This window comes from Rhopilema esculentum, chromosome 16 (assembly GCF_057945365.1).
Source record: "Rhopilema esculentum isolate cy_ngs chromosome 16, ASM5794536v1, whole genome shotgun sequence".
Taxonomy (NCBI): domain Eukaryota; kingdom Metazoa; phylum Cnidaria; class Scyphozoa; order Rhizostomeae; family Rhizostomatidae; genus Rhopilema; species Rhopilema esculentum.
The window spans coordinates 14,280,269-14,308,013 of NC_142830.1; the positions used below are offsets into that span (position 1 = coordinate 14,280,269).

At 35.5% G+C, this 27,745-nt stretch overlaps 1 protein-coding gene and 1 long non-coding RNA gene across 3 annotated transcripts; one reads left to right on the forward strand and one right to left on the reverse strand.

The window, feature by feature from the left end:
• Nucleotides 1–95: 95 nt before the first annotated feature.
• LOC148958366 (exosome complex component RRP41-like) lies at nucleotides 96–17,796 on the forward strand. Of its 2 annotated transcripts, none has more exons than XM_089113132.1 (3): nucleotides 96–215; nucleotides 4,320–4,699; nucleotides 17,044–17,796. In XM_089113132.1, the coding sequence occupies exons 2-3, from the start codon at nucleotides 4,325–4,327 to the stop codon at nucleotides 17,392–17,394; spliced, it is 726 nt and encodes a 241-aa protein (XP_088969258.1). In that variant the 5' UTR covers nucleotides 96–215; nucleotides 4,320–4,324; the 3' UTR covers nucleotides 17,395–17,796. The 2 variants fall into 2 exon arrangements, with proteins under 2 accessions (XP_088969258.1, XP_088969259.1); XM_089113133.1 differs by having other exon boundaries at nucleotides 181–261.
• Nucleotides 17,797–23,757: 5,961 nt separating this feature from the next.
• On the reverse strand, nucleotides 23,758–26,111 carry LOC148958367 (uncharacterized). Its single transcript, XR_016144690.1, has 2 exons — nucleotides 25,769–26,111; nucleotides 23,758–25,668 (listed from the first exon to the last, which is right to left on the reverse strand). It is a non-coding gene; the product is annotated as an uncharacterized LOC148958367 (long non-coding RNA).
• Nucleotides 26,112–27,745: the final 1,634 nt, after the last annotated feature.

Consider the following 27,745-nt stretch of genomic DNA (forward strand, 5'->3'; position numbering starts at 1 on the left):
TCACATTTATTAAGTAACGAATGTTTTTCACTTTCTAAAAAATTCCCCGTTACAATAATGGGAGGACCGCCTTCGGCGCGTCCCGTTACAGACTTGCCCAGAAAGAGGCAATAAAATTTTTCGACTTGCGAGGTAGATACATAATGGCAAAGTGAATCACATGGACTAAAAGAAACATATGGGAAAGAAAAAGACATCCTAGCCGGATACCTAAGGTAGGGAAACGTTGAATACATAGAAGGAAAGACCTAAGAAAAGAAAGTAAGCAATACTTCTGCCATAATTTCAGACTAGTTTGCTTGGATGCAGGAATTCTATTAAGAACTTATTCACAGAAGTGCAGATTGTGATGCATAATATGCAACGCTATTACAATAAAACTGGGCTTTAACATATATTCAACTGCTTCTTTTAAAATATCTAAACATCAGCTAGGCTTCGTTCAACAATTTTCTATTCAATAGGTCACTCAAATTCGCAAATAAATCTTACCGCTCCAGTATCAGTTCAGTTTATTTCATTCTTAACATTTCATACGCACAAATCACCAGTAATTAAAGTAAATTTGCACTTTACCTGATAAAACTAACTTTGTTCAATTTCACGTCGATAAAACTGCACGTAGGCGAATGGTTTGCATAAATGAAAAAGGATGACATGATTATTAAAGATGACATTCTCAAAAGAATTTATTCAAAAAGAAACCACATATCTATCAGGTCTTCAGAGAACGGTAGATTACAAATACATCTACTATGTATTCACAAAGAAAGGGATCTTTTGTGACATTTAGATTTGCAGTTTCTTGGCGGAGAAGTAAAAATCTTTAGCTGCTAGGTATTTTCCCGAAGGGAAGAGATACCTGACAACCCAAATAGGGATTAAACCATGGCACCCCAGAGTTTCAGAAGCATGTGTCTGATATTTTGCAGGTATTTTCGATATTTTGATGGTATTACAAATGCAACTAATCAACTGAACATTATATCAAAATAATAAGCATTGAATATTTGTCTGTTTGATTTTACAACCCAGTGTGGAATCCATGTAACTTATGCCGAAGATATCCTGCATAGACCAACGATTTTCCATTTTCTTTCTATTGTATATTTGCGTGTGAGCTTCACATGGATTCCACATGAAAAAAATTCTGGATCTGTGCCTGAGAGTTTAATACAAAATTTTCTATTCTATATACTGAAGTATGTTTTGATTCTGTGAAGCTTAAAGTGTGGATGATATGAGCTTTAAGTTCGATCTTTGGCCCTGCATTTTGCTTGAATTTAGCATTAGTTTTCGAACCTGGATGTTTTCAATTTAAATTTCTTAGAATCCTTGAGCTATTAATTTTTTTTCAATAATAGTCTTGAAAAGTTAAACATTTTAAACAACATTTGAAACATACTTAAAATTTTGTTAAAGCTATCTTCACATTTGGTCCAATTCAAAATTGTAATCGCTCAAATAGTTTAAAAGTTGCTGTTTGTGTGTTACTGCATTTGCCTCTTTGACCAATCACAAATTTGGAAAAAAATGTTTCAAGATTCTAAAGGAATTTTTTATAAGAATCAGCTATCAAGGATTGGAAGTGACAGCTATTAGCAACAGCATACAACTTATAAGGTGATGAGCTGACCGAAAATAAGCAAAGTTAACTGAAAGTAGTTTTTATCAAACAGTTTTTCTATTATTCGTCGAACGTTGCCCAACTTTGATTCTGTTTGGCAGACAAAAAACAATAATTACCTAGATCATTAGAAATTTGATATAAAGTTTTATCAATGTGCTTGACTCAACCCAAGACATGTGAAATAAAGAGTGGTAGATGCCTTAAGGGTAGGGTAAGAACGAATCTACTTTATGCCTTTTTAAGTTTTATATATATAGTAATGCATTGCGCTGCAAATGGAATATTGTGTTTGCAATTTGCATTTGATGAAGCAGTTAGCATAACTGTTAAACAAAATGAATTTTCATCACAAAGTATTAACTATTAACATGCATCATGTTCAGACATCTACTTATAACTTATAAATGTCATCACATCAGTTTTGTAACTTTTAGAGTAAATTAAAAATAATGATCATCCAGATTTGAATTGATCTGAATTTAAAATTCTAATTTAAAACATTGTAAACTAAAATGCATGGAACATATTAGATCTGTTGTTTTGAGGAGAATATGCCAACAAAGGGATTAAAATCTATGCTCAAGAGTCCCCACGTTTTCATCTTATCATGATTTAGACTTTTGAAATGGTTCTTATTAGAATTTTCTTGAGGTTTCCATGGTTTCTAAATTTTCATGGTTGCAGATATTTTATTGATATCAAATAGGGATCATATTGCAATTCAATTGATGGTTAAGGAACACCATAAGTATAATTGATTACTGCCTCTAGACTATCTGTGCTTGAATGGAAATTTAAATAGCAAGATAAATGCATCCATGAAAGAAAATTGCTTTAATCAGATCTGTAATAAAAATCTGCAGTTTCTCATGATTACTTCTAAAGTCATTTTTTCAACTCTAAATGAAAATAAAAAATGATTAGACCATAGGATGTTATTAAATGAAGAGGATGACAGGGCAATATGAAATTCCTTCCCACAAGGAGCTAGAGCTACCAGATTTAGTGGCAAAAAAGCCAATGAAAGATCAACATACAAGTACTTGGGAGTTTATCTTGATTCAACACTTACTCTAATTTTAAAATTTCAAATCAAAATACAAAGAGGCTGTTCCCAATTGCAATTGCTATCAAAACTATGCCTGAATTTAACCATCAATGCAGCCAAAGTAATATACAAAAGTATTGTTATTCCAGTGTTTGCTTATTGTGAAACTGTTTATTGTGGAACAGAAATTTATCGAGAACATCATTTGGAAAACTCAACCGAATACACAAGCATACTGCTGGCATAATCAATTACATTAATCAGCAATGTGTGAAGCTTTCACGTCTATATGATAATGACATCTATAAAACATGTGTATGTCAAATTCTCAGAAGATCTACAAGATCCACTTGGAAAGCAGTTTACTGTACATTTTTATGAAATGTATATACTGAAACGACTTGTCCTGTTTAAGTATTTTATAAATAGAATGAAAAATGAAACCAATGGGCTCAACGGAACTAAAAATATGGACCAATTTCTATGCAGCAATGAAAAAACAATAAAGAATCTGACAAGTAATATGAGAATATAAATGAACCAGTACTGTCCTGTCAATAAAATGCAACTGGTATGCAGAACAAAAGGGCTGCCTTATGCTGATTTTAACACTCTGCTATATTGAAAGAGTGTTGTGGTTACATGAATTATTGAGGACTTTAAGCGCTAGTATCATCATACTAAAACCATTTTCTCCATAGCAAAATTTAAAACAAAGTTTTGGAACAAAAAAGAATACCTAAATTTATTCCCAACTGTTGATTGGATGATTTGCTATTTTAAGTACTATATTATTGACACAAACTTATAAAAAAGGGATTTTTCAAGCTTGTCAGTGAATTAAAGTTGATGAGCAACTTGTAGGTGAATGGGGCCTGCAAACCCACCTTTAGAATAATAGCTAGGGACGGTCCTTGCGAGAAATGTCAACTTGAATGGGTCATTCTTCTCTGCCCATAATCCTGAAACTGTTTTCTGAATACGTCTATATTGAATAACTTGCAACTGCTGCCCACAATGTTTGGTTTTTGGTACAGTCACATTTGTTTAGTTGTGTTTTGTTTTGTTTGCTCTGACTTTTGTAGTGAAAATTTCCAAAAGGTTTAGAATCTGTATTACAGAGCCCTAGCTTTTTTAAATTTAACTTATCATAAATTTAAATGCAACTTAACTTACAGAGCCCTAGCTAGTCTATCACCGTTAGACTTTTATTTCATTTATCAATCCAATTTCAGTAAGGTACAATGTACCTAACTATTTTTGCACTCTTCACCATTGAATGGCTTAAGTAGCACCTTTTACTTGAGAACTCTTAGCTTCAAGTTCTTCCCACATTGCTCAGTAATCATTGTTGCATTGCTCTTTCTATTGAAAATTTATCCATATATTTTGTAGTGAATCAAAGCATATAAGTTAACCAATGCTTAATTTCCAACATAACGTAAATTTAGTATCTATTCATAAACCTGTTTTTTTAATCTAAGTTTCAATGCATTTTCCGGTATATAGGTCAAATATATGAAAGCTGATAGCTAAAATTAAACAACCAAAATATTTCATTAAATTACCTTCTGCCAAGCTTTACGCATTTACCTAGTTTGTACTTTAAAGGTTTGAAATGGTGTTATTTTTCTTATCAAGGCGTGATGTCTGGGTTGGAGCTTCTTTCAGCAGAAGGCCTTCGTCTTGATGGAAGAAAACCATTAGAGTTAAAGCAAATAGTTTGTAAGGTTGGTATTTTTAACGAGGCTGATGGATCCGCAAGCATAGAGCATGGTAACACAAAAGCCATTTGTAGTGTCTATGGACCACATGAGTGTGTTAATCGCGCAAAATCAGTTCACGACAAAGCAGTAGTTAATTGCGAATACAGTATGGCAACGTTCAGTACAAACTACAGGCGAAATAGACCCACTGGTGATAGAAGATCAACTGAATTGACAATTGCACTGGAAAAAGTTTTCGAAGCTGCAATCATGACGAGTATATACCCAAGATCACAGATTGATATCTTCGTACAGGTATGATATTTGTGGCATTTCATTAGACATTTTAAGAAATTTGGGTTCACGTGTTTACAAGCAGAGATCATGGAAAATATTCCACTCTAAAACAATGTTACCAAAATGCAGGAAGGGTGATGCGTAAGTCAGTGGCGTAGCGTGACTTTTTCAACTGGGTATTCTCTAATAAACAAAAAGGTGAGGCAGGGTGTGTCTCGATGAAAATAGGGGGATAAAAGGAAGATTAAAAGGACTAGCTATTTAAATTTTATCTAATTTTCTTTTCGGTTCGGTTGGCAAGTACTACACTGTCAGGGCATTACTAAGATGAAAACAATACTTTGCTAAAGAACCTAACGCAAATATACTCTTCGAACTCATTCATTACATCAAAATACCACTAAACATTTCATCAAAAGTAATGCAAATCGAAACGTATCATTTAAAGTCAGTAAAATTTAGCTGGTCGAAATATGTCCTAATAGTGAATAGTTGTTGTTGAATCCTCTAAAATTTGCACTGATGTAAAGAGGAAGTAACTGTTAACACCTACTCTTGATACCTTATACAAAAGGGATTTCGAAAGTTTTTAAAATTACTCACAAAGGGCATTACACGAGTCATAAATAGTTTGTGGTATGCAGTCTAGACTTTTTCTTCACGGCCTAATCGTGGTATTTTCAATACAAGTTAATGTTTGAAAGATTCGAAGGTAATGAGATGAGACTGCACAATAATGCAAATACATGTGTTCCGAAAATAATGCAAACATAATATGCCAACAATATAACTGAATGCACCAGGCAAATATAAGGATATTATCCAGGCCTATCTGCATTTACTTTAATTCTATCACATAATGCAAACAGAAGCATCCCTGATTGACAAGCAATAACAAAACTGGCATTTCAAGAGGGGGTACAGATCTGAGTCAGTGTAGTGTAGTATTATGTAGAAGCCTACCTTTCCTTTCCACTTTGTTGGTGGTAGATTAAGATTAGGGGTCAAATGAGAGAATGATTTTGAAACAGTAATAAGGACATTGCAATAGCTTTTGAATGAAGTCATGTTTACTGTTTTCCATGAAGATCCATCACTCCAACCGCTCCGACGTCCATTAACTGTTTACATCGATCTCAAAACGAGACTATTTTGAACCAACTTTGAGGCTGTACGCTGCATATTTCTCAGCGTACAGGACCATTGTTTTAGCTGATTAATGGCAAAAATTATTCATGGAAAGGAGCATTTTGATTGGTTAAAGTACCGTGTCGGGTATTCACTGCGTATTCATGACCGATTTCCATTCAACATGAAGTAGCTCAATCTTCAAATTTAGCTTCAAAGATCTCCCAGCTTCTCTATGCGTCGCAGCGTTATTGTTTCCATAAATTTCGTGATATTTTGTACTTGTACGAAATGTAGAATATCGAAGGTAACGAATTCAACCAGAATCAATAGCCCCTAAACATTTTTTACTTCTTACAATTATACGTCGTATTAATATTTTTTCTGAGAAATCTCAGGGTATTCACTGAATACCTTGAATACCCGGACGCTACGCCACTGGCGTAAGTTCTAAAATCAATAGATTAGTTTTTGAATCCTTTCTGTTGCAAATCTAACTAAGTCTGTTAGGAATATTGTTTTCATTTGAATAATTTACTCATTTTTTTTTTGTAATGCAAAACTAACGTGTCTGTCTATTGAATGTTTATCTAACATCTAAACTCCCTTTTTAGAGAGTGGGCCAAAGGTAATAAGAAAAACGAATACGATAGTTGTAATAAAGTGATAATAATGATAGTGAAAAATTTTCATTTAGATTCAATTTCACTACAATTACATACCTATCTATTACATAAGTAGCTTGCAACTGGCAAGCCTGTGTTTACAAGATAAGAATGTTACAATCGTAAGTGCAAAAGGAAAAACTGACAAAAAACAACCAAAATTGAAAATGTTTTAATTCAGGGTTTAGAGAAATCATTTTAAGAAGGAAGTATAGAATTACTCACCAATCAATGTTTAACATCAGTCCTTTAGCTAAACCATTCACGTCAATATTCGTAAACACCATTTTATCCAATATAAACCCCCCCCCCCTTCTCCCCAGCGCAGTATCAACTGAGACATGACATGACAAACTTGGGAAAACGTGATCCCTGCTCAACTGCTATAAGTGCGCACAGCAAGATTTGTCCTTGCTGGAATTGTTAACTTTTGCCCATTCCCTCAAAGATTCTGCTGTCCTGTCTTTTAGCAGAAAGAGTTCTTGACAGCAGATAGTGAAAAAATTAGTTCCATGATTTCTAGGTTTCATGAAGATAACCTCATTTTTGATCAATATGTTTCATTTAATTTTTGCGACCTCTAGGAGAATCATCCTTGCCAAAAAAATTATAATGCGAATTTATCATCTTGTGGGCCACAAAATTTCTCTTCACGGGTCGGATTCTTGCCCGCGGGCCATAGGTTGCCTATCTCTGATCTAAGAGAAGATTTTTAGATTTTAGGACAAACGCCTAGATTTTAGACAGCTATAGGATTAAACACCGCCGCATCGAAGGCTTCAAAACAGGACAAATGCTTGAGCGTTTACTAAAGGAAATACAGTAAAGTTGGCCTTACCTCTACTTATTTACCACAAAAGATGAGTACACGGCAAATATCCTATTTACTCAGAGTAGCATAAAAGATCTGGAGATGTCCAAAATTAGAAACTAAAGATGACAATTGTAGCTGCTGGCTGACTTTTGCTTTTGTTCCTTGAAAGATTGGGCTTTTTTATCGCGTAATGGTATCCCATCGAGTGTTATTGACGTCAGTGAGATTAGGGTTTCAGTTTTACAGGGCAAGATAACGATAAAAGTCTGAAGATAGGAAGCAAAACTGCTGTAGAAGTAATCATATTTAAGGCATTAATAGTTCATTCTTTCTTTATCTCACTTGGTCTGCTAAACCTATATGTAATATGTTATTTACAGCGATTTTTGTGCTATGATAGACTTTTAATGGTTTCAACGGATACGCGGAAGGAAAGATATAAGCTAAATCCATCTCTAATTCTCGTCCCAGAGTGATATCATAATCTCAACGCCCGAATCGATAAAGGATATTCTCGTGTCATAAAGGCTTATCTTATCTCTTAGAATCATTTGAAAACCTGTCCTTCCACTATTTCTAGTGAACATAACAAAACGGTTTCCTTCAAGACATTTTGAGTCCTACTTTGGCATTTGGTGAATGCCAATTTTCATTTTTCTGATGTATATCCCTGATGCCTTATTCCAATGGTATTGAGAATGACGGGCGCTATGTGATGTTTTTCAAAGCTTAATGTCTGGGGGAATATCTGCTTGTGTAACTTTTTGCTAGTGCCAGTCTCCTTGACGCCATAGCTTTTCCAATCTCAGATTTATGCCGGTGCTTCCAATTTTTTGATCTAATAGGAAATCTATTCGCTCTTCTTAAGCCGTTTTTGAGTCATTCCTAAGATTTTGTTTGCCTAGGATCAAGGATGCCACATCAGGTCATTTAGGGTCTTTTTGTGTGCTTATTTTTAGACCATCTACTCTTTGTAGTCGGTTTTCAATAGGATGCTTCTGACATCGTAAACTGATTATTGCATTTGTTTTGAGTTTTTTAGAAAAAAGTTTCACAGGCTTCCCTCCTCAAATGTGAAAAGCCATATGCTTCTAATAAAAAACAATCAACTTTAAACGGCACGTCAGACAGCTTATTCTATGAAAACGATGCCAGAAAATATTCATAGTTTGGGGGATATTGCATTAGTTTTTAGAAAAATAACTTTTTATAATCTTTAAATCTAAATGATTTAATAATGAAAGATGATTGATTTGAAAGGAAAAATACATTCACTTAATTTTTTTATTTCTGCAATCCGATTTCTGCAAATATTTTACCGTTTTTATGCTGATTTTTTACCATTTTTCCCATCAGTGTAATGAAAATAAAATCATTTTACATCATTTAAATAGTTTTCCCGGAATCTCTGTGCTTTATAGTAATTATTATTACTGAGAAGGTTGTTTTTTATTAATATGGTCTGTTATAAAAACGATCTGAAGTACGATATCTATCAAGATTTGCACTACGACATCTATCAAATTCTGCGCTACGACATCTATCAAAATTTGCAAAGATGGCATCTCTCAAAACATCAAACAACCTCTAAAGGCATTCTGTGAAAAACATAAAAAACGATGGACAAATCCCTTCTCTCCCAAAGAGTCATCCCCTCATCTATGCTTAGCAAGTCAATGAAAAAGCTAAGCTCTACTTGGTCTTCTGTCCACAAGAAGATGCAAAAAATTATGTTAATTTCACAGTTCTCTATCTAAATAACACGCTACCAACAACAAAAAACACGTGGCTTTGGGAACGTAGCCCCGCTTCTGACTGTTCTTTTTGCATGCCACTTGAATCACTACTTTATGTCGTTGCAACATGTCAAGTGTACCCGCAAGAGGGTCGCTACACTTGGAGACACAACTCTGTGTTTATGTTCATAGCCAATACCCTCCAATCCATTGACTGTTCTTCATTATGCGTTGATTTACCTGGTTCATCTTCCCTTGTGTCATAACTGGAGATTAATATCGCCCTAACTTGCTTCGTACAACCAATAACAAATGTTTATACATAGTTGAACACATCTTATACAAATGTTAATACATAATGGGCTTTGAAACACATTTTGAATTCTGATACTGCCAGGAAAGACACAAAGTATCATCCATTCATTGCTTGTCTCTGACCCCAGTACCCTGACATTAGATTTGTTACTCTCTTTATCAGCTGTCGTTGCATGTTTGGTACATCATGCAATTCATTCACTTCAATGCTCAACGATCTCGGTCTTGCAACAAACCTTACACCAAACTACATCATTTCAAAAATCAAAAAAAAAGGCAGTTCAAACATCGTACTGCATCTTCTGTCGTAGAAATAAATCACAGGATTCCGCTGAGTTTTCATCTTAACCTTGTTCTTGTTTAATGAAAAAGAAAAGAAGAATAAAAGGAAAGCAAAATTTTAGCCCTAACATTTGTATGCATGCTTTGTCCACTGTGCCAGACCAGTCAATTGTAAGTTGCCAAATTATTGTGAGGCTTACAGTTGTATTATTAAATAAAATTTATAAGATGAAGTTTCAAAGAAATATAATTTGCTTGGCAAGGATAACCCTTTGCCTTAAGGAGTAACCCTTTGAAATAAAGATTAACCCTTTCCAATAAGGAGTAACCCTTTGCAATAAGGAGTAACCCTTTGCAATTTGGAGTAACCCTTTGCAATAAGAAGTAACCCTTTGCAATTTGGAGTAACCCTTTGCAATAAGGAGTAACCCTTTGCAATAAGGAGTAACCCTTTGCAGTAAGAAGTAACCCTTTGCAATTTGGGGTAACCCTTTGCAATAAGGAGTAACCCTTTGCAATAAGGAGTGACCCTTTGCAATAAGGAGTAACCCTTTGCAATTTGGAGTAACCCTTTGCAATAAGGAGTAACCCTTTGCAATAAGGAGTAACCCTTTGCAGTAAGAAGTAACCCTTTGCAATTTGGGGTAACCCTTTGCAATAAGGAGTAACCCTTTGCAATAAGGAGTAACCCTTTGCAATTTGGAGTAACCCTTTGCAATAAGGAGTAACCCTTTGCAATAAGGAGTGACCCTTTGCAATAAGGAGTGACCCTTTTGCAATAAGGAGTCAATTAAAAATACTAATTAAAAATGCAGTCAAAATACAAGTCCGTGTCAATGTTTTCTGACTAATTTGAATCCTTATGTGAATTCTATTATATCGGAATTTTTCTTCTATTTGTTTTGGTATTGGTTAACAAGTGAAATCGCTTTCTGTCTGGGTGGTGCAGTTTTATTGATCCATGTGCGTCAGTTGAGTCAAGCAAACAATTTACTGTGGCTTCTGGACAATTTGCTATCCTAATTAGCAATGTTAAAACCTGTTTTATGTTTTGTTGTCTCGCGTGGGTGGTTACTTAGGGCTTGGTCTTATTAATTTCTTGATTCAAATTTTTAACTCTCATAAATGGATCGGTTTATTAATTAACAATTCCAAGTTAAGTTTAAATTCTATCACTTATCGTCACTTAGCAATGACGAGAAATCTTCATTTCTTATAATTTGTTTGTAATTCTCAGTTGTGAATGCCCCTGATCTTTATTTTTTGTTGCATTGTGGACCTCCTGAGTAGATTTGATCTCTTTTGATTAGTTTTATCTAAATGTGTGGTCAACTGCATTTATCTGTACTTGTAATCTAAAATTTTCTTTTCCATACTTTTCTAGAGTCTTCCCATCAAATGTCGCTGTTTTAGAAGCCTAAATTGACATCGCTTGTCACATTGAAGACTTACATTAAGTTTTTGTCAAAAAATGTTTCTAAATAAAGATCATCGGGCATATATATTTTATCTGACAATGCAAAAATCCACTTGAGTAAAAATTAGGGAGCATTCCTTGCAAAAGAATTGCCAACTTAATACATTGCTACACATCCCAAGACAAGGATAGTTCATTTCTGAGGAGACTGAATAAGCAGCTTTAAGTAGATGAGAATAGCTTTGCCCTTTATTGTTGCAATTTGGTCGTGCCTTTTTAACCCAAGAATAATACATATTTGTGTGTGCAATATTAGTCATTTTGCAGTTTTCGCATGTTGTGAACAATTATGGCCAATGATATATTCTACCGTGCTATCTTTGTCGGTTCCATTGCTATATCAAATTCAATTGAGACAACCCAAATAGCCAATAGCATTCTAGCCAAGTAAATTCTATCCCTTCTTGAAGCAATATAAGCAATGCTGTGTTCCGGGAGCAATCTCAGAGGTTATTTAATTTGGTGTTCCTCAATGAGCCAATCTTGGTCCCTTTTCTGTTTATTCTTATCTCGAACATTCAGAGAATAACCTTTCTTGCAAAAAATATGTTTTCAAATAACAACAAGGAATAGAAATATAATTGTCACACAAAGTTAATCGGATGTCCCAATTGTCACAGATGTCCCAATTGCAAACTTTATTTGTTGCTACAAACTTTTGAAGCTTGATATTTCATTTGGAATGAGCAAAATTTCAATGAGCGAAATTTCAATTTTGAAATGGATACTTGAAAAATCATTTTCATTTTTCAAAATTCATTTTTTGAAAAGTTAAAAATTCAAAAAAGTTGAAAAGGAGTTAAAAAAATTCATCTTTTACAGAAGAAAAAATCATTTCCAAATTAGTAAGAATAACTCTTTTGAAAGACAAAGTAAAAAGAAAGCTTTTTGAGAAAAAATAACCTTTCAAAAATTGGCTTAAGAAGGTTAGGAAATTTTCAAAAGCCTACAAGATTTGAAACACGTTTTAGAAAAAATTTTGAAAAGTTTTATTAAGAAGTTGTGGCTTTCCACATGCAGCCAGTGAAAATGTTTACAAATAAGAAAGTTTTTCCCGCGTTTTGTAAACAATGATTTCTAGAGATTTCATTTTGAACTTGTGGCCATTCAGGTAAATGAGATTTTTATTTTCAGAACTTTATAATAATATTCTCTTCTTCGCTTTTTTATGAAATTAAATGAAATGATTATCTTAAAAAAAGTTTGCTCTCAAGAACTTTTTTAATTCGTTTTACAACTCCCTGTTTTCCTTATTTTTCCAGTATTAAACGACTTTTTATAGCATTAATTGTGAAAAGATACGAAACTAATGTTTCCTTCGCAAATAAATATGGCGTCTAATAACTATAACTATCATCTTAAAAGTTTAAATCTCTACCATCACTGATTTTATCCGAACTGAAAACCCTTCAACCGTGTGGTTTAGTCACAAACTCTTTATGTACATGAATCTTTAAATTTGATCTTTCCTTGCTTTTTTGCATATTTTCAAGTTTAGACATCTGTTCATCTGTATATTACATAGCAGGTTTTTTAAATTGATGTTTTTATGACACAACTTGCAACATGGTTTGAGATCTGTTGGATAGGCCAGTGGCAAAAGCTGGAGAGCAAGATCCCCTATCATTAGCCAATCTCCTTTGGTTATAAATCAACCATAAACTTAGTTGAATCTATTTCCATCTAAATAACGCCTGAAATAGACCATATTACCATGGCTTTGTCATTAAATGTTTTCCAAAAAATCTGACAAATTTCGCCACCAAATATTCTGTAACATTTTATCATTTTTTTCTTAACCAAAGACAAAGCCGAGTGTAATAGCTTGGCATTTCCTGGTTTTTTCAACATTGTTTGAAAAAATTTTATCTAAATCTCTGCTGAATCTAATAACAGCCAAGATATGACGAGGTTTTGTCTGAAGTTACAACCTGTATGAAGCTTTAAAGGAATACAAATGATCTCAGAGGTATCTAAGTACACCCTTTCTTACGCAATATACCAATACGACTTACGGCCTCGTTTTGGAAATTTCTCCAAATTTAATTATGTGACTTTTTTAAGCCCAGATTTGGTTTTATCACCAAAATTTTAGACCGGAAACAATTCATACTATTTGTGCTTGTATTTTAGATTTGACAGAGATTTGAAGTTAGCAATCTTATAAGGGATTTGACCACAAAAATCATTTACCGGTGAAATCAAATCCCCCCCCCCCCCCCCCCTAGTCGCCAATTACGGTCAAAGCTCTTATAATTTTTTATCTTTATGTCGTCATAAAATCAATATCGTGAGCAATACCATAATGAAAACTTCCAAGTAGATTAAAATCATTGCTCTCAATCCGAATCTGAGGTCAAAAGGTTTGTATAAAAGAATTCGAAGAATTTTTCAAAATGAGGTCGTATGTCGAATTGGTGTATTATCGTTGGACGGATATTGCTTCAAATATTTTTCTTTTCTGAGAGGAATGCGCACCCTCTTTCAAATCGAAATGCGCACCCTCTTTCAAATCGAAATGCCAGTCTCGTTGATTCTAAGATATGTTGAGGCTTTATTTGAGATCGTTAAGGATTTATTGATTGCAAGGAACTACTAAAAAACAAGCTTAAAACTACGAAAATTGAAATTATTTTTGATAACGACAAGAACTTTTTCAAAAACATGCTCATGGCCTTTGATATTACTATTAATGAATAGTTCCTTTATTACTGAATGAGATCATTTTATCAAATACAGCAAACATTAAAAACTCTAAAAAAAGTTCCTTGGAAATCTGTTTCGTCCTCATGGCCGCAGGATATCACAGCTCTTTTTAAGTGAATACCATTAATGTAAGTAAACCTTCAGTTCTAATAACTGAAAATGGCCTTTTTGATATGCTAAGATGTCTTATATCACAATGTCGTTGACTTGTATGCTGAGCCCAATGACTTTCTCACAATACAAGCTACCTTTTGTATCTCCATCCTCTTGATCCTTCAGCAAATTTGCTACCACGTATTATCTTGTTACTTTGTACAGTGCTCTTCTCTCTTAAAAACGGCTGCCCTCGTATCAATCTCGGAGCCAGAGTAATGAGCCAGTCCACAACTGGATTATTTTGCGGAGTTCTGATGACCAATTCGAAGGATATCATTTGAGCATTAGACAATAGCTTCATCCCCCCAAGATAATCCTGACTCAGCCCGAGGGTAGACTGTAAGCACCAGACCGAACTTCTGCAACCACAGCTTTTCACTGTTCCACAAAACAACAGCCATACTTCCTTTATATAATCACAAAGGTACCCTCTTCCTGATCGTTTGGTTAAGACAAATTCGTCGCTCATTAGGCCTTAGGGATCGGGACAACTTGTTTTATCCAGGATTTTTTGGCGAGTGTATCCGATGACCTGGAGGTTTTTCTATCACGTGAAGGAGCTAAATTGCCATCGCGAAGTTTCAGCGCAGCCCCAAAAAGGCTGCAAAAAGCAATATAGAATATTTATTGTGCTTGATCGAAAAGCAGTTTATTTGTTTATGATGAAAATGCTTTGATTCCCATGGTTTCTCGATTTAAGTATCAAGGATAGTTTGAAAGTGCAGTTGATGCAATTGAGTTCGATATCGCAGCTGGATCCTTGATACTGAATAAAAAACGAGCAGGTTTTTTAGCAAACCATGTGATCCAAAGATGTAAGAATATTTTACAAATATATATGAATTAACAATGTTCTGCTATCCACACAAAACAATTCTCGGCATCAGTTGATTATGATACATTTACGTTCATTCAAATCGCAATATTTGAGCAGAACTTTAAACGTTAAATTGTCGTTTCTCAAAGATCACGTGACTTTTTAAGAAGTTTCAAATGAGGATATCTTCTAGGGTGCAGTGGATTTTTTCGTTCTTCCTACTTAATTACATTATTTCTTGAGAAATCGTCAAGAAACTTTTTCTTGTCGCGACTTCTATCCTTCTATAAAACAGAGCTATCATTGAATTAACTTTCACGATGAGTGATACATCTTAATTTGCTGACCTTTTTGTTTTGGCAAATTTTGTGGAGGGGAACCTGCCACATATTATCGAAAGGCAATTTAACATCAACTGAAAAATGACCTCATGTTGGTTGACACATTTTTGGCTCAAGTCAGTTTTGCAGTCAAGAATCCCAGTTTATGAAACATTCCTTGAACAAGCCACAATCCTAACATTGATCTGTGGATGTTTTCCTCGTAATTTTATGTGTTTTGCGGACACTTTGAGAATTTCTGCCCTCAGTAGCCGAAACTAAACGTTAGAAAGAACGACAGTTTCATTCATATTCACTTTGTTGTTTGTGTTAATGAATGGCTCACGAGGTTGAAAAACATCATTACTGACAGCTGTTTCTATCTTTGATCCCGATGAAGTCTAATATAATTGTATTTTAAATGATGTAAATTGATATGATTAAACAAACAGTGTTCGTCGGAAAATTCAGTACATAGGGTGTGGCGGTTGACTTAGAGATAGCCAGCCTTATGCAAATCGACGTCCAAATATTTTTGACCTGGTCTGGGTTTGGCTGCCAACATTTAATCAAGCCTCGGGCTTGCGTTGACATAGGCTTTGCTGTGGAAACTGAATTGGAAACTTAAAGGAATTTGATTTCTAAAAGCAACTATTATAGTGTTTCTTGAAAAGCTGGTGCCTATTTTTATTTCACCATTTTTTTTCCTCTGACTTTTTAAAATTCTTAAATATCTATACATACTTATACCTATATCTATATATATATATGTATATATTTATATATATTACCTTGATCTCCAGTGTTGGCTTCGGAGATTCATCGCTCATTTCATTAGGCCGTTGGAATCAGTGGAATGAGCGTGGTTTTTGACGCAGCAAACTGCAAACGATACCAACCAAGAGTGGTTCGATACAATTGGGCAGCACCCTTGTGGAAAGAATTTTCCTCCTGTCAGCATTTGCCTTATGATTAAATATATATAATTATATATATTTTCAAATATTATAGTAATTATCATATTGCTGTCTAGAGTGCTCAACCTATCGGAGCGTTTAGATAGACCAAAATAAATAGACTAATGTGACACAACTCCAACTCTGAGTTGGTTGCGAAACTTAGAAAAGTTCTTGTAGAGTTCAGCTCCTTTAATGGAACGAAAGCCTAAAAGCGAAAAACTGAAGAACTAATATTTCCAAGGCCTAAGCAACTAATCATAACTCTTTCCCATTTTGGTTCTGATCTGATTTGCTCTGGATGCCACGGTATTTCTCAAAATGTTAAACCACACATAAGTTGCGAGGGGTTACGGAAATAGACGCAAGAGAATACGGAGTTTTTACAAGATTCAAATCGAGGAGATGTTTCTAGTTAACAATTCAATTCAATTCAATTCAAAATATCATTCAGCAATATTTTTACAATTTTAAAGTTCCAGCTACAATTCAAAGTTTACATTAAAAAATATAGGCATGATGAAATCAATAAGTGTTATAGGACACTGAGACGAGCAGTATGGTTATCAGTCCCTGTTCTGTGTTTAAATTACTTACTACAATATAGGGATTCGCTCACGCAAAAATGTTGCGATATCAATTCAGTTTAACAATTTTATTTAATCAAATGCGCGAAAAAAATTTTATGTTCAGATACCCGCTGGTGAAGAGGAATATATTGTTCTGCTTTTTTAAGCCTTATCCACGAGGGATGTTTTTTTTGTACCTTGCATTTGCAACAATGATGCGTGTTTTGTTTTGCTGACTTCTGATCTTCCAATCAAATCCCTTCTTCTTGTCTCAGCCTTTAAACGTGTAAGTGTTTTCCTCACATTTACATTTTTACAATCTTCAGAGAACGTAATTCACAGTTTTCTCAATGTTGAAATGTATTGTCTTATGTTGAAGCAATATTGTTTTATGTTTTATGAATTTTCTTGTTCTTTTTAGGTATTACAGTCCGATGGAGGCAATTTATCTGCGTGCATTAACGCTGCCACATTGGCATTAATCGATGCGGGAATTCCAATGAAGGATTTTGTCAGCGCCTGTACAGCAACGTATGCCAACGAAACGGCGCTAGTTGATTTGAACCAACTTGAGGAGATTTCCAATGCGCCAACTTTGACACTTGCAATGCAGCCTAAACTGAACACTGTCACCTTGTTTCAAATGGACTCGAGGCTGCATCTGGATAATCTTGAAAGCATCTTAGAAGCCGCTAAGAAAGGCTGCAAGGACATTTTCACTATTCTTCAAAGAACGATTAAAGATACTTTAGTTCATAATACTGCAAAGTAGGGGCTTTAGCGAATGAACGATCTCTAGATGAAACAGTTTTCTGCGAGGCATATTGTAACGCAAAAGTGTCGAAAAACGCTTGGAATTGAACTGATAAAGAGGACTTCTTGTTTGATTATGGGGGCACTTATGAAAAATGTCAAATGATTCTGTGTCTCTCATGTTCTAATCTCAATGCCAAAGTATTACATATTTATATCAAACGATTTCCCTGGTTGGATTGTATTAAGTTGTCTTTTCAATGACTAGTTTTTTGCCTATTTTTATAGTCTACTATGTCCTACTTCTTGCAGCTAGAGTCCGTTTATACTTCAATGGTTTACCTAAATTTTTGGTACGATGTAAGTTTGTTACAATAAGATGTTCACTCTTTTTTATAACTGATAAAATGAGAAATATCCTTATGCGACTTGTTTCTTGACTTGCGACTTGACTTCGTCCCTTTATGCGACTTGTTTCTCATGAAGACAACTTTTATTTAATAGTTCTTTTCGCTGCTTTTCATCTCTGTCTCTAGAGAAATGGTATTTTTCATTTCTCTCTCTTGACAATTGACTTAATACGTGCAATGTTAGTTTCTTTTTCGCTTCCATTTGAAATTGAACAATAAAGCCGCCACTACAAGAAGTTACCCTTATCCATATTGTGCTTTTGATGCTATCTGTCCGTAGGTCTCATTGCCTGTACTGGCCTAAGCCTACTATGGTAATGGAGGGTAATGAGGCATGTCAGAGACACGCGGTGGGTTTATTGCTTGTCGTGTGCAGAAGGAGTACTTCTTTTCCCACTAGCAAAGCCAACTTATTTTGTTAGTCTTTTTAAGATTTTGTGTTGATGATTTTCTTATCAGCCTCGTATCAGTGTGAAACGATGTAGCCTCGTATCAAACCACGTGAAAACGAAACATTCAGAAAACCACGATTTTACACACACAACTGCAATGCAGACACAAAACACTGGTTTCCTCTTGAAAGGTTACATTGAGCAATTGGTACAGATTAAAAGACCTTGTGTAATAATTTATTAAGATCATGTATGATATTAGTGGCTTTAAGATAAAAGCAAAGCCTTTTTAATTGTTTTGACAGATATCTTTGTGTGTGGTTACGCCGTTCATTCCCTTCACCCACATATAACAAATTAACATCTTTATCAACGAGATTTCTTTCTGACAAACCCTATAGGTTGCAATTCTAATCAGAATTTCCTTACTTTAAAGCCAGACCGAAAAAAGTCGCTTAACTGATATATCGAACAGTATTTATTCATTCAAAGTCTTAGCAGCCATGACAACTAAGTGAATCTAGATTGGATACAGTTTAAGTAAAACCGCTTAATTTTTTCCTTCTTAGTGATTGTTTATTGGGTGAATGTGATTGTCACCATTTTGCAGCTGCTGATTTTTTGACTAGATCAGAAGTATGCTCGCCCTCGCAATTTTGTCTCCGATGGTAACTTCATTATAAAGTGGAATCCGGTTAGAACGAATTCTGCATAGTCCAAGAAAGAGTTCGTAATATCGGGAGTTCGTTATACCGAGTGCTTGTCATACAGGGAGTTCTCCAAAGGGCCATACAGACATTCGTCATAACGGGAGGTACGCAATAAGCAGGGTTCATAACTGCGGCATTCTAATGTATACTTATTGGAGGTGGATTTTTTAAAGGCTTAGCAATATGTCTTTACAAGATCTTCCCCTCGTTCCCAGTCCCTAACTTTTTCTCCGAGTCTAGTATTCTCGGAAGTGTAACTTGTGAATAACATTACGCAATTCAAAGTTCATGTCTAATAGCTGAATGAATGAACTAGTCGATGAAATGTGTCACTAGAGTGGTAGATAAGTAAGTAATTACAAAAATACAAATTATTTTCAGTCACTTTAATTTGCTCTGTGTTCTGGAAGATCCACTGCTTTTTTCAAAGGTAAAATGTTTTATCTTTCGTATAACTATTAGGGTGCTCAAACGATTTTGCCCGAATGTTTAAATTAGTTCTGAAAATTATGAATGGTGCGATCCTAGTTGAAACATACTAGGGAGGTAAAAGCGGCATGGAAAGGAACTGGCCACTCTACCACACAATGCCACTCACAATGCCATGGCTCAGAACGATGCGCCCCTAACAGCGCATTCCTCAACGTTCGATATCGAATACGGTAACATTACCTTTTTTATGGTCCTTTGCTCAAGACTTGAATATTTTGATATACTGTCCACAAATGTAATTTTGTGACACTTTGAAAGCCGTAGCAAATTATTCTTGTTTCTGAGTAGGTTATAAAAATTCTTTTGATTGAAGATATCTTTCATAATAGTTGGGTTAAATTCATTGATTTCAGACATCTCTACCAAATGTAACTGCATGTTGCATCGATGTTACATTAAAGTTTCCGAAAACGTTTAAAGATGAAATTCTTTTAAAGCTTTAGAAATTCTGTTTTTTAACCACTATACGCAATTTAAAAAAACTGCTAAATTATTCTATTTCCTTTCATTTTGTAGCCCTGCTATTGAGGATCTATACTATGTGAAAATAACTGAATTGAAATGAAAGAGAGGTTTTGCAACTTGACTTGATCGATTTTTGACCCCCAATTTGACTTAATCAAAGCTCACTTAAGGAAAGACGGTCCAGTATGCAAAATACTTCGGTCAAAAAATCTAAACAAACTTAAATTTCGGACAACTTAAGTTTCGTTTGTCCGAAAATTTGATCGCCCGAAAATTTATTAAAGATCACTATCAGGTTACAACGGCTGACATATCAGTGAACTTACTGTTAAAAAGTATCAGATGTCATTTATATTTATTGGCCTTTTTTACCAATAGTTTCCAGCGTTAAACTATCATCCTCTAAGCGTGCAGTTTTTGCAACAAGTGGATCCTAAGTTATACTTTGAAAGATTTCATGACAGCGTTTCGTATTTGCCCCAAGTCCTTCTTATCAATGCTAGTTTCGAAAGTTTGTCAAAGTTTAGTAAGCATGTTTTGCATTGTAACCCTTTTTTAATCCACGCAGTTGTGAGGGGTCGAGGTTTTCGCTCACTTGTAGTTTTTTATGCTATTTAAAAACTAGTAGTTTAGAAATTCAGTGTTGCTTATTGTTTCAACAATTCGAAGGCAAGAAAGAAAAGTCTTCTTTGCCAGCTTAAAGTAAATAGCAAGACCAACAAGATTTGCTGCGAGTCAAAACATGTAACTAATGTTAATTGAAAGCTGACTTTCATGGAACGACGGAAAGAAGTGCTTGAAAGGAGACTGATATTGTAGCAATAAAGATTATTTGAATCGCAAAATAAAAATGTCAAAAATTATTTCCTCAATCTACCAAATGCTGAAAATATTGAAGAAACCTCTTGCATAAAAAGGTCTTTAATGCAATCGATACGGTCATATTTTAATTAAACTCTTCTCAGAGAAATTTGTAACATTCTGGAACATATAGTCTGCTAGATTTTTATTTAGAGATTTCATACAAAATACAGAGTATACTTTAACTCCTGTCTGGGATTTCCAATCTTCACAGTCGATTGATGTCTAGCTAACAAAATTTCAAACCAAACGATGTGATAATCCTAGGGGCGCTTTTCGCCATTAGAACGATATTTATCATGTTTGAAAAGATATTTCTTAGATTTTCTTAGCTTGGGATCATTTTCAAATTGAAGCTGGTTGACAGAGGTTCCCACAGAACAAAATATCACCTCAATTTGAGGAGGCCTCTCCGCTCTAAACATCTCTCAAATTCACTATCAATGTCTAATGTTGTTGAGATCAAATTTGTTCTGACGCTAACTTGTATATTGCAGATGGTATTCTTAGGTGCTTAAGGTCGACAGATTGATAGCAAACTGATGCACTTGCTTTGTCCCGTGTCTTTTCTCTTGTCTTGTCCCTTGTCTTGTCTCTTGTCTTGTGTCTGGACTTGTCTCTTGTCCTGTCTCTTGTCTTGTCTCTTGTCTTGTCTCTTGTCTTGTCTCTTGTCTTGTCTCTTGTCTTGACTCTTGTCTTGTCTCTTGTCTTGTGTCTGGCCTTGTCTCTTGTCCTGTCTCTTGTCTTGTCTCTTGTCTTGTCTCTTGTCTTGTCTCTTGTCTTGTCTCTTGTCTTGTCTCTTGTCTTGACACTTGTCTTGTCTCTTGTCTTCTCTCTTGTCTTGTCTCTTGTCTTGTCTCTTGTCTTGTCTCTTGTCTTGTCTCTTGTCTTGACTTGTGTCTTGACTTGTGTCTTGTCAAGTCTTGTGTCTTGTCAAGTCTTGTGTCTTGTCAAGTCTTGTCAAGTCTTGTCCCTTGTCTTGTTCCTTGTCTTGTCCCTTGTCTTGTCCCTTGTCTTGTCCCTTGTCTTCTCTCTTGTCTTGTCTCTTGTTTTGTCTCTTGTCTTGTTCCTAGGACATTCTGTTCTGTAATTGTTGTTAGGATTTGAGGTTTGACATTTTGGCTCTGTTTGCTGCAAAATCCTGCAATGAGTGCCTACTCAGCGCCATTATGGGCATTAAAGCCAAAATCCCGTCTTTGTGGGAGGCTAGGATAGCTTGACTTTTGCAATTATTAATCTACTCGACTAAGTAAACTTCGACAAAGACTGCCGCCCATCAAATGAAAGTATTTCAATTGTCAGTCACAGAACTTAAAAGAGTTGCTCGAATTTCTGTTATTATTGAAAATCCTACGAAATGGCAAATCCTTTGTTGGTTATTGCACCCTTTGAAGATCTTCTGTAACTGTCTACAAATTTACACCAATCCGATTAGGTTGCAAGCTTATCTTGTTATATATTCTTCTGATTTCCAGCAAAAAGAGAACAATTCTCTTTTCTTTTATTAATCCACATTTCTTTGGAATGTTATCATCAAGTTATTGCTTTTGCATTTATTTCGTGGTGAAGTCATTGTCTGTCCCAAAGGTCTTGCATTATCAGTGAGGATCACTGTTTGTTGAAGTCGGCAGAGAGACTGGCCTGGCACATAGCAAGGAAAATCCCAGGTCTTTAAAGTAACAGCGTTATTGTGTTTCAATCTCTTTTGCAATCAATTTATTTGTTGAAACGCTACAAACAACTTCAATTTCAGAACTTAATTCTCGTATCAACTGCCTTTGTTTCGATGCTAACAGTGCTTGTAAAATATATATTGCTTCATTACTCCGAAAAAACGTAATCTTGTTTCAATGTGATGTCATGGTCAGATATAAGCTTCCTTCTTCATACACTTCCTATATACGTTTTGCAGCGTTTTTATGGCGCATGGAATCCACGCATATCATTTAATATTAAGTGGGGGGGGGGGGGGAGCGAAGCAAAATAATACAAACTCACTTATATCCCTAATCTGATGCTCTCGTTCTGATGCTCTCGAAAAATTGATATTTGATAAGAGTTCTGTCAGCCTACAAGAGACGCATGACATCAGAAGAACGAAATGGTCTGCAAGCCACAGATGAGATAAATTGCACCTTTTCTTTTCTTAAAATCTTTCTGGGTATTTTTTCCTTAAATTACACCCTTTCTTTTCTTAAAATCCACAACTGGGTATATATTTTCCAACGTGTCCTTTCTGACCCTTACTGTGATGTTTTATACTCTGAGGAGTGTCAGACAAAGAAGCTTTTAGTAGTATGTTGTGAAATGTTTGCTTTTTTCAAAGCCATTTTAAAATCTTTCTCGGTAAAACCATCTAAAAACACACATAGGTGAACATTTAGATGCTCTTATATATCTCATTAAGGAGGCCTATTGCACATTGGCGATCTCAAATTATCTGCTTCTCTATTGGAGAAGCTTCAGATAGGAATTAATCAGTTGTCTCTAGACATATTTTTAAACATTTCATTTTATAGAAGCTATGCTGAAAAACATCAATTGTAGGAGAAATTTCATCTTTTCCTTCATCCATTATCGGAGACACAGTATGTATGGGAACGGTCATAACTTCGAAGGGGATATTTGAGTTCTTAGCTTGTTTCGCTTTTTGTGGCTATGTCTGTATGAGTCAGTGGTCGTGGGCCTAGGGCGGTGAACATTGCTTCTTAATCCATTAAATGCTGTCATGGCCTGACCAAAATTGTGGTCGATTCACCTATCTCGGTTTATGTCGAGCACTAACCCTTTCCAATATCAGTGATTGATTCTCGTAAGGCTGCCCTGAAATTGCCACCATATCTATGACGCAAGGACCTGTTATCATATGTCACAGTTACTCCAAGTGCAATGGCCGATAATTAGATCAGCTACACTCTTAATTTTATTCTTTAACGCAATTAATTTTTCTATCAGCCTGGTCACCGTTTGCAAAATCATTTGACGTCATGGTCTGTAGTCTGTGATTTAAGTCGAAGAATCTGAACTGCCGACAAATTTTTATCTTTCTTTAAAGGGGAACTGAAGTGAAAAACGATTTTTTTACCACTGATAAAGGTTCCCATGCTGATTCCAAAACCGTTTGAATTTTTTTAATACGTTATGTAGTTTTTAAGTTATTAAGTTTTTAAAGTCCAAATTTGCCCTCATCGATGGCGGAGCGAGAACGCGGTCGGACCACTGTGTCACGTGACCTTGTGACGTAAAGTGGTGGACACGAAGAGATGTTTTGATGTAATGTAGTAGTGAGTTTGATAAGGTTCATGACAGATAACAATCGTGAAAATTGCGATAAAAGCATGAAACTTGGTGAAAATATAGAATTCGGTATGCGTAACAAGATAGAATATAGAATCATTTTGGGAAAAAAACCCTTGTGCTATTTTTAGCCTGGGGTACTTGTGCCCAGTACTCAGAATACGTTAGTATGGTAAATCTATTTCTGTTAACTATACAACCATGAAACTTGGCAAACCGACACAATTTGACTTGCTGAAAATGATAAGAATGGTGCCCATCCTCAGAAATACCCCTTGTGCTATTTTTAGACTGGGGTACTTGTGCCCAGTACTCAAAATACGTTAGTATGGTCAATCTATTTCTGTTAACTATACAACCATGAAACTTGGCAAACCGACACAATTTGACTTGCTGAAAATGATAAGAATGGTCCCCATCCTCAGAAATACCCCTTGTGCTATTTTTAGACTGGGGTACTTGTGCCCAGTACTCAAAATACGTTAGTATGGTCAATCTATTTCTGTTAACTATACAGCCATGAAACTTGGCAAACCCACATAATTTACTTGCAGAAAATGATTGAGTGGTCCCCACTTCAGAAAAACCTCTTTGGCTAGTTTTAGAATGGGGGTCCTGTGCCCAGCACTCAGAGGACATAACTATGGTTAATCCATTTCTGTTAGCTGCAGAGCCATGAAACTTGCCAAACCTACACAATTCGGTTTGCTGAAAAAGACAAAAGTAGTCCCCCACCTCAGAAATACCCCTTTAAACACGATTTCTCATGATTTTTCTTTAGAACATGATATCAAAGCATTTTCTGGTATAACTCCAGGCACAAAAAACAATTCATACCAGGATGTACATAAAGGAGAAGGATTTAAAGCACAACCATTAAATGATGTATATGTTTCCAAGTTTATTAAAAGACCTTATCTTAACAAAAGATATGTCAGGGTTTCTATCTCATAACTGTTCCATGAAAAATGTTGAGTTGAAGCAAATTTCAGAAAAATGTAACCATTGGGCACCAAAAAACTTCATTCTCAAAATTTGAAAACAGTGTATCTAAACAACAGGCAGTGACAGAATACATTAAAAGAACATTGTACTGTGAAGGTAAAACATTTTCTTCTGATTATGTATAAAAAATGTTACCAAGCAGGTGGTACAGGACCATTATTGTAAGAGAAAAACTTTATCAAATCCAAACTATTCTACACATTTTGATGTGAGTAAAATATCTTGAAAAATATACCTTAGGAATCTTGAAAATGTCAAGCCTTGCTCAATCCCCAACCCCTCCCCCCTTGATGTGACTAATCTAGTGATTGGGCCTAGGGCTGACAAGATTTGGCCATTGCCCCACTAGTTTTAACAAATTTCTAACTTATAACATGACCCCACTAGTTCTAAATTTCTCTTCTTGCTATTATGAACTGAAAGTCTGGTCCCTTTGAATAACCCCTGTAAATAACCTTGTACTCCACTGTATATGTAGTAGGTAGCTGAGTTTTGCATTTTCATTGTCTCTCTGCAGAATTTTGAAACCCTTGTCTTCTTTGACTAAAGTTCTTTTCTTTACATTTTGTGATAAATTCATACTTAAAGTTGTCCAGTTTTTCCAGCACAAATACCCAAAAACCAGCAAACCATCCATTGATCGGCCACTGTTTGTAGATACCTAGCAAAATGGATATAATTTTAGGTATTAAGGAAATAAGGAAATTGTGTTTGAGTTGTTCTTGCCTTCATTGTCAGAAAAGAAACAAAGATCGACGTACCATTGATTTACTTCCTCATTTCTACCGACAAAACGAGCACGTCGCGGGAGATATTTCATCCTCAGCCTCTGGGATCTCATCGGGCCTAGGCTAATCTTCATCGCCACTTTCGCAGTTCCCGTTCGCCCTTGGTAGTGCAAGTACTTCACCACCATATGCTCCAAATTCATCGTCGCTCGATCTTAAGTCTGTTGTCATTCCTGAAGAGCTGTCGTGAAAATTGCGAACTGAAATTCTAACCACTAACCGAATCCCCTCCCTCCGATTCACTCTACTACCTACTACAATGTTGTTTTCGTTGCGATCGGGGCACGTGTCCACGACTTTCCGTCAGCGCCTGAAACTTGTCTCCAGACCTCCCCGCCACCGAAATGGAGAAATTTCACACTTCGCGTGATGAATGCAGGAAAACGAAAAGAAAAACACTAATTTCGTGTCGATATTCGAAATCAGCACGATGAAAACTACTAAATAATTGATTTTCATTTTTCACTTCAGTTCCCCTTTAATCTAGGAAATCGATAGGTTAGGCGAACCTCGTTATGAATGGATAAAGGCGGTATTGACACATTACGTCATTGCGCAATATATTGTTAATGGGGCTTTGAAATGAATTTGAATAATTGAATTTGTTGTAAATTTAACGAAGTTATTTTGTTGATTTCGTATTTGTTTTAAGGACAGTTATCCATTGAGGCAAATTGATGAGGATCTACCACTTTTTTCGTATCTAAATTGCCAACAATTTTCCCTGTCTTGATCCTTTTTATCTCCCCTGACATGATTACAAAAGAGCTTGATTTATAAATGTATACAAATCAAAAAATCTTGTTAGATAGTCAGTAATGTTATGTGTACAGTACTTTTAGAGAACTATTTGCCCCTTTAAGAGAACGTTTACCTTGGTTATTGTATGATAAATTGATAATAGAATACAACTGGTATAACAAATTTAAACTCACCTTCATTGCAAAACACCCTGAAAATATTTTCGCTTTCGATTCTCTTATGTTTTTTTCTCGCCAATTGTTTACTTAATTATCGCATCTTATCAAAAATGAGGACTCTATCTATCTTCTACATGCGAAATCTAGCTATCTTCACTTGATATTTTCTTCTGGTTATGATTATCTGGATTTCTTGCCATAACAAGATCTAAAGAGAATGAAAACTGAAGTAAAGGGCCACCAAACACAGTATCATCTAAGGGATAAGCAGGGGCGTACCTACCGGGGGTGTGGGAGTGGTACACCCCCCCTCCACTTTTGGAAAGTTGGTCGGTAAATATTACGGATAGTCGGTAAATGTTATGGATTGTCGGTAGATGCGTAATTTGACTTTATATAGTATATCGGTGAGTAAACATTGACAAGAGTTGAATTTTGGTCGGTAAATTCACCCGTTTACACCCCCCCCTCCTACTTCAAATCGTCAAGGTATACCCCTGGTGATAAGCAACTGCTTTCATACTAAACCAAATCTTGCACCACTAGCTCAGGTTATTATAGAACACGTAGTTTTACGTGGTTTTCGTGCATAAAGGAATTTAGAACAGTAGAAGAGGCCAATACGGGTTGTTGACAGTTGTGCGTTTGCCTACGATAATCTTGGACATTTATACCCACGCGAGAGAAACTGGCTACCAGTTTTGGTCCCAAATGGGGCCAGTTTTGTTACCAAAATAGGTAGCGTGTAGGGGAGGTCACAATTCCTGGCTCCAAACGGGATTCAGGTCAGCCTCGAACGGAGCTAGCACTGGACCAAAGCCGGATTCCATCAGGTTCTTTTTGGGACCTTTTTCTTTCGTGCAAATTGTTCGCCCCATTTGGGATCAGAACAGGTACTTACTAGACTTAATTTTCCCCTTGAATTAGGGGGGCTCTAGAACCCTCTTTTGTCTTTTTATTCGTTGGTGTTTGTGAAAAAGGCCTGTTTATTATGATTTTATAGCAGTTTCTAATTTACTGAATTCAAATT